Source organism: Pseudophryne corroboree, chromosome 3 (genome assembly GCF_028390025.1).
Source record: "Pseudophryne corroboree isolate aPseCor3 chromosome 3, aPseCor3.hap2, whole genome shotgun sequence".
Lineage (NCBI taxonomy): Eukaryota > Metazoa > Chordata > Amphibia > Anura > Myobatrachidae > Pseudophryne > Pseudophryne corroboree.
Genome location: NC_086446.1, coordinates 573,526,279 through 573,538,470, shown reverse-complemented (window position 1 = coordinate 573,538,470; position 12,192 = coordinate 573,526,279). Strand labels below are relative to the sequence as shown.

The window sequence follows — 12,192 nt, the reverse complement described above, 5'->3', positions numbered from 1 at the left end:
TTGATGTATCTCACCCTTGATCACCTAGTAGCTCAGAAGATGCAGTTAAATTTGCTACATAAAAGGTGGGTACACAATAGTTGATGTGCTCTGTGAGCGACCTCACCTAGTGTTTCCCTTCCCGGGCTGGGCGGCCCAACGGCGGGCATACACACTGTGAGATATCACTAGCGATAGCACACAGTGACATCATGCCGTGGCCGGCCGAAGCATACAGCTTTGGACGATGAGTCCAAATTGAGCTGCATGCACAGCCGAGACCGTGGGTTGTTAACGACCCGCGGAGTCACGCATTGCTTGTTGTCAGCTGCACACACACTGGGCGATATAGTAAACTATATAGCTCAGTAGGGGGAAAATGGCGATATTGTTTACTATATCGCTAAGTGTGTAGGCACCTTTACTGAGGCGCAACATTCAGGAACAAGACAACAGGGAACACTGCTCCCTATAGCTCTTGCACACTATAAAGCTCATTAAGCTCCAGTACATAGAAAAACAGCTAAAGCACTTCAGCAGAGATACGTGACTGCAGCGGTGAAGCTTGTACTATACATCCACCTACTGTATGGTGCCCTGCCCTGTACAGCATTCATCAGAGTGTTTAACATGTCCTAACATAGTAAACTACTGATCATTATGAGGAACGCTTTGTCTACACTTACAGCATGGACCCTCATCTCAACTTACTATTCTTGTAGAGCTGCATAGATGTTTATGTCAGACTACTAAAGATACTGTAGAAAGCAGATTATTCCTAAATCATTCTATTATCAGTTGGAAGAGGACACAAAAGTTGGTGGAGATCTTTAAGCAGACACATCTGCAGTGATGAACAACGCACCTTATATCCTCCTCATTCTCCGGGAAGCTCCAAAATGCAATTCTTAACTGTAGCTGCTCCGGCACAGGCGGATAAACCTTCTCCACCACCTCAAATGGAATGTGAAATGCTACCTGCTTCGCAGACAGTTCCACTAGTGGATTCACAAGGCCATCTAAATGAGAGAAAAGGGATAATTATGAGCTAAACAAATACAGATTAAACAAGAAATTACTCAATTGGATAAGGCTGCAATACTTTTATAATAAGCTTTGTATAACAAACAACCGGTCAGGCAAAGTAAAATGGCAAGGACACATGGGGCCGGATTCAAATGTCGCCCCCCTCCCTCCAGCGATTGCGCCCGCCGGCAGCTATTCTAATAACAAGTTCATTTCAGCTTGCAACCCCCGATAGTAGCGCGCTGAAATGTGCATACAGAGACCTGTTTGGTGTCCAAACGGGTCTTTTCATCCATTACTTTAGCTGGCTTTAGGTGCTTTGCCCTCCTAAACCAGAGTGTAATGGGCGCGATCAGTGGAGGCATTTGAATATTGCCTTGCGATGTCCCGTTACTTTAGACGGGAGATTTGGGGTGCGATAACATTTGAATTCCACCCAAGATAGAGCATTTCAATTGTTCCAGGCACCTATTAATGATCGCACTAGCCATGCCTGGTTAGACTGGGTTTAGCCGCACATAGCAGCTAAATCTATCGAAGCACCTGGTTAGGGCGCTCAAACCACTGAGTTTTCACACATTTCTTATCACCACCTCAGGATGCTGCAAGAAGAAATGTGTGCCCCCATGGCACTCACGCCCGAACAGAGCAACAATTTTTGTTCCATCGGGTACCATCTAGTGGCAGCTGTATGGAAAACAATTGAATCGCCCCGTTGGTGTTGTGATTCCGAGCTCTAAAATTATGGGACATCCAGGGTGGTAACTTTGCTACCCAAATGGTACCCATTTAATAAACTAGTGGTCCCCAAGATATGTAGCCATTGTAAATAAAAATAAATGTGCCTAATATAACAAAAACACTCATCATCTGATGTAATTAAAAAAGGGCAGGAAAAAAAATGTGCATAAGAGCAAAAAGAAAACCAGAAAAACCAATGTCTGATGTCACTTCCCAGGCTAACCAATTACAGACAGAGAATTTTCTTCCCCCCACCTCTGATCGGTTGGCCAGCCAGTACAACCAGTCATGCAGAGGAGTCAGCCTAAAGTCATAAAATTAGCTTTACTCTACATAACTGAACTAAAATTAAAGTTACCATAATCAAACTTTAACTTTGTAAAAAAATTAAAAAATAAAACAGGATTCTGTTTTTCCCTTGTAAATTATACATGAACCACCACCCTCATACACGGAGGGAGGGAGCCCACGCAGCTCCCCAATCCACCCTCACAGAGGCAACCTGCCCTGAGCAGACTAACTCAGGACCTGATCTTCACAGTGGACAAAAAAGATGTATACAAATGCATAGTATTATAAGAGCTTGTACCTATAGGCATTGAAATACAACACCTGCTACAAGTGAAGACAAAGCCTTGTACTTTGTCCTTCTAGCTTTTAACAGAGTGCTCAAAGTGTGTTCTCAAACCATCCCTGCCACAGAGTGCTATGTACATACTAAGTGCTGTCATACAAGTAAATTATATTTAGTCTTCACGCTATGCTGTTTTACAAGGCACCACAATTTATAAAGGACAAAACACGCCCTGCCCCTTTACCAGAGTCCTGCTAAAACAGCCTGCCGCCGCCCCATGAATAGATGCATGCATATATACACACACACACACACACACACACACACACACACACACACACACACACAGCATCTATTCACATTAAAAGTGACAGTTTGGGGGAAGCCCAGCACTCGCTCCCATTAATGACATCGCACGGCTGGGGCATGCCCCCATTACTGACGAAGATGTGGCTGCACTGACCCCAGTGGCGATGCTCACGACACATATTACCCCTGCAAGCACCTCTGCGCCCTGCCCTGCACAGTTCCTGGCGGTAACACTAATATTGTACCAAAACCAAATACTGCAGGCCACATTTACCCTGACAGCAAGCAAAGCACACCCTTGTTAATGTGTATGGGTCCCTTCACATTATTATTATTATTATTATTATTATTATTATTATGGGTTTCCTTCACATTACATTATTTTCTATACAGTAAACGTTAAAGGATATTTACCAAGCCTTAAAAACTCATGTTAAATGCATAATATTGGGGGCGTGGCTTGGCACAGCATGGAGTAGGAGCATAGCTTTTAAGCTCCCGCACAAACTCCTACATTAATCCGTTTTAGCCCGATGCTATCTACATAAAAAGTGACTCTACTTCAGCCCTAACTGCTGGTGCATCGCTGGAACTACCTGCCGGTCCCCTCGGACCAATATAACAGCCGTTTGACGGAGGATACTGCGGGTGCTGTCTCAGAGCTGCTTGCGGCGGCCATCTTGCCAGCGTGGGGCGAGACACCTGCCTGACACTCTGCCCTCCGCTCCCCGGCCGAGTACCTCCTGTTTGCCGCCACGGTGCCTGGACGTCCTACGGCTGTCCCTCCGCTTTTCGCTCTCCTGACGCAGGGAGTCCGCGGCGCTTCCGGGTCGGCGCTCTCCGGGGCCGACGCTGACTCCGGGCTGCGTCCCACGTGCTGCACCTTGAAGAGAGGCCTTCTTCACCGCTGCGGGGAGACACGGCGCGGCCTGCACTCCACAAGCCACCGCAGGAGAACACTGCAGGCTAAGCGGCAGATCATCAGCTCCTGTGGCTCACGGTAAATACACCTTCCCTGCGGTGCCCCCTGCAATGTTCTCCTACCTGGACAATACTCCCCTCTGGAAGATAGATAGGATATACCATTCCGACATCCACATTTCTATGCATGTATCTACCTGCCCATTCCTGCACTAATTCCTTGCCTGGTTAGTGCACATACTGGGAGCAATACAGGGCACTACACCCCAATTTGCACACGCTTACGCCTCTATATCTCTGCCTAAATACAACGTGTTGACATCTCTATATAAAACACCGACCTCCCTGTCCCCCCTACCCGCTGCACGTGAAAGCTGTGATCATCACATTGATCCTGTGTCTGGGCCACTTGGGAGTGCGCTGCTACGGCTCAATCTCCATATTCCTCCACACTTGTAATCCTACTCTACAAGCCTCCTGTGCAATATACTGGACATTACAATGGGGAAGACAGGTGCAGCCGCGAAATTACAAAAATATGCGAGGGAATCCTCCTCCTCCCAATCCACTTCCAACGCGGCTCGTAACCCTCAATCTCCGCGCTCTGAAGGCGAGGACCCAGCCTTAAACGACTCGACGCACTCCACGCAGCAAATAATACAGGCTATTGCTGCCTCAGAGCAACGAGTCTCTGATAAAATTGAACGTGTCCAGATAGATGTTTCTCTACTCCGTCAGGATCTCCAAAAGATTCGTGAAAGAGTGAGTGAGACTGAGCACCGCATTTCGGACCTGGAGGACACCACCTATCCACTTAAAACTAAGATGGACGATCTTTCTACACAACTATCATCGGCTCACGCTAAGCTATCCGATATAGAAGGCAGACTCCACCGGAACAATGTCCGCCTGGTTGGGCTACCTGAGAGGGCAGAGGGAACAGCCCCGGAGAAATTCTTTGAAGACTGGCTGATTAAGATGTTTACACGTGAAGCCTTCAGCCCACAATTTGCGGTAGAACGAGCACACCGTCTTCCGACTCGTCCTCCTCCACCAGGCGCTCCTGCTCGAACGTTCATTGCTCGTCTTCTTCACTTTAAAGACAGAGACACTATACTTCGTCTGGCTCGTCTCCAGGGCCCGCTGATGTTCGACAACCACACGATCTCAATTTTCCCAGACTTTGCCATTGAAGTCCAGAAATCCCGTGCCCAATTCTCTCTTGTCAAACGCAAACTCCGGGATCGGAATATCCAATACTCGATGTTGTTTCCGGCTCGTCTGAGGGTTATATACAACGACGCCACGCACTTTTTCTCAAACCCGAAAGATGTGGAATCCTGGCTGGAACACAGACCTCCAGCTCCTGAATGAACTCGTATTGGTCATATGTAGTTGGCGTGGGTAATTATTATAGCGTAAACCGTATGGTTTCTATTGTCTCTACCCCTATGGGCTGATGCATGTCACTTACTTCTCTGGGGTTTTTTCCTTTTTTTTAGCATCGGGCCACTACACCTGCTAAGCTCTATATGCGGGAGTTCCCTGCTGTAGATAGCTTAGGGATCTAGTCCCACAGTTCTGTTCTCCCAGCTGGTTTGTTCTGTACCCAGCTAGTTTAATTTAGTTTTGTTAGGGTATAGGTATGACACTAGGTTGCTTATTGGTCATACAGGGTGGGTGCGGGATGGGATGTTTTATTGTTGTTGTTACTTTCCTTTTCTTTATTTTTTCCTCCCTTTTTTTTCTCTCTGCAACTGATCATGGTGCTCTAACGCTATGGAAATGTATGGTATTTCAGATGTCACATTTGGAGTGTGCTCGGCCTCGGCCTTTCAGTCCTAATCGGGTTTTCCAAGTTAGGGAGTATGGTTTTATTATGACACGATTCACTGGGTACCCTACCTCACACACTATACTCCTTCCGTCTCCCACGACTTATCTCCTTGTGCCCATGCACGGCGCTCTACGATATGGGATCTAATACAGACGCCACGGGGAGGGACACGATTAGACTGATGGGATGGAATGTCCGTGGTTTAAATGATAAAATTAAACGCTCACTTGTCCTGAAACAACTTCAAAAGTACAGAGTTGACATAGCATGCCTCTCTGAGACTCATCTGTATGGTAGTAAAGTCATGGCCATTAAGAGACCATGGGTTGGGTGGGCCTACCACTCCACGTTCTCCTCCAGTGCCAGAGGGGTATCGATATTGGTTAAAAAATCGGTAAACTTTCACCTGGAGCATAGCAGCGTTGACCCTCAGGGTCGTTATGTGTTTTTACGTGCTGTCATACATCATGCACTGTATCATATCATGGCTATATACATCCCCCCCCCCCATAACAGTGAAGTTCTAAGTAAGGCAGCTGACTTTATAGCCCAATCCCCTGACACACCGGTTATTAGTGTGGGTGACTTCAACAACGTCATGGACTTGTCTATAGACCGCTGGCGGGAGTCTCGCGACTCCACCTCCCTCCCCCCTGCCCCGACCCCTTTTGCAAGAATTGTTGCTGAGCTTGGCTGGATGGATATCTGGAGAGTGCGAAACCCTACTATAGCGCACTATTCCTGTCACTCCGCTACCCATAACACACTGTCACGGATAGACTTGTGCCTTATTTCCCCGTCATTATCGCCTAGAATTTCTGAACTAACATATTTGTCCAGGGGTATATCGGACCACTCACCGGTTTTACTAAAGCTGTCTATGACGCACGATAGGGGCAGCAGTCAGTGGAAACTGCACCCATTTTGGTTGAATCTAATGGGAGAGGGCTCCGACCTTCTCTCGGACTGGAAAGTCTTCCTTGATTGCAACCCCCCAGACTCCTCCCCCACTGTCCGACATGATGCATACAAAGCATATATTAGAGGTACCTTTATTAAAAGAATAGCCGGCATCAAGTCGTTTAACAGGAGGGAGGAAGCGAGACTTGAACAGGCCTGCCGTGATTTGGAATCTGTATACATAGAATCACATTCCCGGTCGGATCGGGAGGCGTGGCTGCACGCACAGGGAGAGTGGGCCGATTACCTCTTTGATAAATCCAAGCGTAGGCTGCTGTTCTCCAGTCACAGGCAGTACTTTCAGGCAGAGCTGGGGGGCAGTTGCCTGGCTTTCCTGGCCAGGGATGAAACCCATTCTCGCACTGTTCAGTGTATTGCCGATGGGGATGGCAGTCTCTGCTACTCGGGGAAAGACATAGCAGGGGTATTTAAACATTTTTATTCCAAACTATACTCGTCAGGAGTCTCCCACACCGACGAGCAACTGCACTCCTACCTCTCGCGGGTGAATTTGCCCAATTTATCGCGGGAGGCGCTTGAAGCACTTGAGGCTCCTTTCACCCTGGAGGAGGTGGAGTACGCTGTGTCGTCACTCCCTTCTTCCAAGGCACCTGGTGGGGATGGCCTCCCAGTGGAGATATATAAAAAATGTAACTCCCACTTCAGTCCTTATTTATTAGATTTATTTAATACCTTGTTTGAAATTGGTGAACTTCCCCCGTCCATGTCTGAAGCCACTATTATAGTGCTGCCCAAACCGGGGAAGGATCCCAGGGCTCCCGAATCCTACCGCCCTATTTCACTACTGTCCACAGATGTTAAAATTCTTGCAAAGATGCTTGCCATCCGTCTTAACGCGGTCATCGGGTCTATTATACATCAGGACCAGACGGGCTTCATGCCGGGAAGGTCCACTATGCAAAACCTGCGGAAGCTGTTCTATCACCTGCAGGGGGATGGCTTGCTGGGTTCGGGGGCAGTGGTGGTGTCTCTCGACGCCGCCAAGGCCTTCGACTCGGTTGAGTGGTCCTACCTCTGGCAGGTATTACACGGGTTTGGCCTGGGCCCTGTGTTCATCGGGTGGGTTCGATTACTGTACTCCTCTCCAGCAGCCCGTGTCTCTGTTAATGGGTATACCTCGTCCTCATTCTCTTTGGCCAGGGGCACACGACAGGGTTGCCCGTTGTCCCCGGCCCTGTTTGCATTGGCTATAGAACCACTGGCTTGTATGATAAGGGACAACCCGAATATTCAGAGACTGGCAGCCGGCTCCACGGTGGATAAGATTTCACTGTATGCCGACGATATGTTGCTGTTCCTTAGGGACCCAGATGCCTCACTCCGGGCTATGCTTCACACAATTAATGAATTTGGGGAATACTCTGGCTTATGTATAAACTGGGACAAGTCCTTTATTTTTCCCATTTCAGGACATATCCCGGAGGGGATATGCACGTCACACTCACTGCAATGGACTCTGAAATTTAAGTACTTGGGTGTTTGGGTCACGGGGCCAGCATCAGAATATGCCAAGTGGAACATAGACCCTATCACAGCCCTTTTTAAAAGTAAGATCCACACATGGAAGGCACTACCACTGACAGTATTGGGACGTATCAATCTCTTTAAGATGTCCATCCAGCCTAAGTACCTATATGTCCTGCAACACTCCCCCATCTACCTCCCTAAAAAAATATTTGCTAACATTGACAGTCTCATATCTTCCTTTATCTGGGGTCATAAACCGGCGAGGATAGCTATAAAAAAACTTTGTAGGACCAAACTCACTGGGGGGCGAGCCTGCCTAATCTCAGGCTGTATTATCTGGCAGCGCAGCTGGTGCACCTCTCCGGCTGGATCACAGGAGTGGGTGGCTCGACCCTACAGGGATATTTGACAGACTGGGTTGGACCCTCCTTCACCCCCCTCCTTTTCTTGCTTTCGGGAATGTCAGTGACGGGTCTTCCTCCTATCCTGCGACAGGCTCTGTTGGTCTGGAAACAAGTACACAACCTCTATGACTGGGCCGACCTAGAAACAGATTCACCCTTATGGTTTAATAGTTCGTATATGGAACTTCAGAAGCTGTCAACAGACAATATTTGGATAAGAAGTGGGGTGACCTCCCTGGGGCAATTATATGTGGATGGTTATCTTAAATCATTTGCGCAACTGCAGGCTGAATTCGAGCTCCCAAACACAGCCCTATTTAGATACTTCCAACTAAGACACGCCATACAGACCCAGTTCAAAACGGCCCCTTCCATCTCCCCTTCTCCAGTTAAACTTATGCTGCAACGCTTACCCTCCACAGGTAAAATTTCAACAATATATGCCTCACTAAACAATAGAACCCTACCTGCCTCTTTAGATCCGCTTAGGCTGAGCTGGGAAGATGATATAGGCCCCCTGTCAGACGAACAATGGCTACAAATACTGGGTTCCGCCAGGTCTACCACTCCTTGCATTAGATATCAACAGGTGCATCTCTTTATCCTACACAGGGTTTATCGAACCCCTCTACTTCTCCAACGAGCTGGTTTAAGACCTGACACTTTATGCCCCAAATGTCGGATGGCAGATGCTGGTTTTTGGCATCTGTTATGGAATTGTCCGAAAGTCTATGAATTTTGGACTTGGGTTTGGTCTGACATATTAACTACTGACCCATCTCTTCCCCAAATTAATCCCAGAACCTGCCTCTTCGGGGTGGACCTGGAAGAAACCCATTCATTGCTCACATATCAGTATGTCCTGTGTCTGATCACGCTTGCCAAGGTCATCATTGCACGCTCCTGGTTTGCAGAGACCCCTCCCAGAGTATCGGAGTGGAGAGCCCTGGTAACCTTGGTCATAGGGCATGAAAGGCTAATGTACTTATCCCGCAACTCTGTGTCCAAGTTTCACCGTAAGTGGGATAGATGGACTCTGGTGCGGCCGAGTGCGGAATTGACGTAGCCCGGTGATAGGCAGAGATTGTGGACACACACAACCCTATACTTGTAATTGTGACCTCCCCTTTACTCACGTATACTAAGCAAGTAGCGACGACAATGTCTTAATGGCTGGACCGAGCGCTCCGAGCACAACCCTCTCATTTCAAGCACCACAAGCCTTATGTTTTAATTTACAATGTAAATCAATGTAATACCTATTGATCAGCATAATGCATTGTATTGTAAATTGTATGTTTTGAACTGTTGCCTTCTTCCTTTTCTTTTCTTTACTGCTTTTCTCTCTTTACCACACTTATGTAACCAAATGGAAAAAAAAAAATTTTTTCAATAAAAAATTTACTTGATTAAAAAAAAAAAAAATTGCTTAATATTAACATCTTTCGGTACACCTACATGTCTTACAGAGAATATTTACAGACGTGTCTTCGTACATTTAGCTCGCAGCGGGAGATACCTGTCGCGAGTGAGCCGACAGGTACTAAAACTAAAATGGTGCATGGCCTACATCACAAAACATACCCAGAAAGACTAAGAAATCTCAATATGTATAGTTTGGAGCAGAGAAGGGAAAGGGGGGACATGATAGAAACTTTCAAATATATCAAGGGTTTCAACAAAGTCCAGGAGGGAAACATTCTCCAAATGAAGAGAAGCAAAAGGACACGAGGACATGCACTGAGACTGGAGGGGGGGAGGTTCAGGGGAAATTTGCGGAAAAATTATTTCACAGAACGGGTAGTGGACAAGTGGAATAGCCTCCCATCAGAGGTGGTAGAGGCTAAGACAGTAGAGCAATTTAAACATGCATGGGATAGACATAAGGATATCCTTACAAAGAAATAAGGATCAAATAAGGTTAGAGATAAAAAATAATATTAAAAAAAAAAAAAAAAAGGGGGCAGACTAGATGGGCCAAGTGGTTCTTATCTGCCGACAAATTCTATGTTTCTATGTTTCTATGACAGGTCCCGTGCAACACTGCTAGCGTTATGCGTAATTTTTCTGTCTTAGATGCAACGTGATCCAACTACGACATACCAGGAGACACTTTTATATCTGTGTGACAGAGTCTGTATACAGAGCACAATGGAACTTGGTATGGAAAAAAGCCATATATTGCAGCACTTAGTATGCAGATTCAGAGATTCAGTAGCACGCAGATATACAAGTCTCCCATTTTCGTTTAAAAAATAAAATTAGCACAAAAAAAAAAAATTTAAAAATAAATAAATATATATATATATATATATATATATATATATATATATATATATATATAGTGAAAAAACAGGGGGATGGGGGCGCCAGCGACCAATGGTGTCTAATGGTTTTTAGATAAGATATGAAGAAGTGGCAGGATACGTTCAGATAAATTAAATTGAATTTTATAATTTTATAAAAGAAAAGGGTGGGATAAAAGTTTACAAGCATAGGGTAATATTTAAGAATACATCAAAAAGATTTTTTTAAAACGGATACACAAAATATGAGAATAAAAAATATCAATATTCTAAAAAGATGAAAAACACAATGCTTATCTTTTAAAATGGAGGGTCAGTTTCGAGGTACACCCAACGCGTTTCGTCCATCAGACTTCATCAAGGGGTCCCTTGATGAAGTCTGATGGACGAAACGCGTTGGGTGTACCTCTAAACTGACCCTCCATTTTAAAAGATAAGCATTGTGTTTTTTATCTTTTTAGAATATTGATATTTTTTATTCTCATATTTTGTGTATCCGTTTTTTTAAAAATCTTTTTGATGTATTCTTAAATATTACCCTATGCTTGTAAACTTTTATCCCACCCTTTTCTTTTATAAATTAAATTGAATTTTATAATTTTATCTGAATGTATCCTGCCACTTCTTCATATCTTACCTAAAAACCATTAGACACCATTGGTCGCTGGCGCCCCCATCCCCCTGTTTTTTCACCTTAAATTATAGACAGCTTATCACTGCCTAAACTGCTTGGGGGCTAGCTGACACCTTATACTTATAAAGGAGTGTCTACGGTTGGGTCTATTGTTATAACCCTATATATAATCTACCTACACAAACCTGTGGCGCCGTACTACCACTATTTCATTATATATATATATATATATATATTTATTTATTTTATACAGCACAAGCATATTTCATTGTGCTTCACAACTGGGAACAACACAGTAATAAGAGCAGACTGGGTAATACCAGACTATGGGGGGTAATCAATTCAGTACAAGTTTGTTAAGCTCCATGGATGAATGCCTCAATTGTCCGTGCTGTATAAACCCAATTAAGTCAGGAGATGCAGTTAACAGTTACTAATGCTTGGGTAACAATACAACTAGACCAGGCATAAGTTAGCGTGGATATCTGGCACCAAACTGTTCAGCTTTTGAACTCCCTGGATGCTCCAGTCCCATAACCCTGCCTCCTGGCCAGGGGAAGTCAGTTTTGTTAGCAAGCCCAAGGCAGGAGCAGAATTAAGCGAGAAGGAAGACCTATACATACGAGAAAACACACACTCTTCCATACCAGAAGGAAGGAGATAGTGAAAGATTCCCAAATTAGGTGTGTCAGTGGGCGCCCTGTGGATCCTGTGGACTTTAGAGAAACAGAGTTAACCATAGTAAGTCTACCATAACCCCTGTTTTCTTCTTCAGAGTCCAAAGTTGACCCACAGGATTGACATGAGGATGTCCCAAAGCAGAATTTAAGGAAGATAATGCTCCTGGATTTGACAGGAGAATTTAACGCCCAAACGCAGCTTCCTGAGAGGCAAAGGTATCATAGGCATAATGTTTCAGAAACGTACTGATAGATGACCACGTGGCTGCCTTACAGAGTTGTTCAGCTAAGGCACCACAGCGGGCTGCCCATGAGGGCCCGACTGAGCGGGTA

At 45.5% G+C, this 12,192-nt stretch overlaps 1 protein-coding gene across 2 annotated transcripts in view; it reads right to left on the bottom strand.

Annotated features, from left to right (window-relative positions):
- Positions 1-12,192, bottom strand: part of ZSWIM8 (zinc finger SWIM-type containing 8) — a 131,433-nt gene that overhangs the window by 77,167 nt on the left and 42,074 nt on the right. For both annotated transcript variants that reach the window (XM_063961345.1, XM_063961346.1), the window contains exon 2: positions 845-998. In XM_063961345.1, the coding sequence (XP_063817415.1) occupies positions 845-998 (154 nt within the window). The remainder of the gene's footprint in view (positions 1-844; positions 999-12,192) is intronic.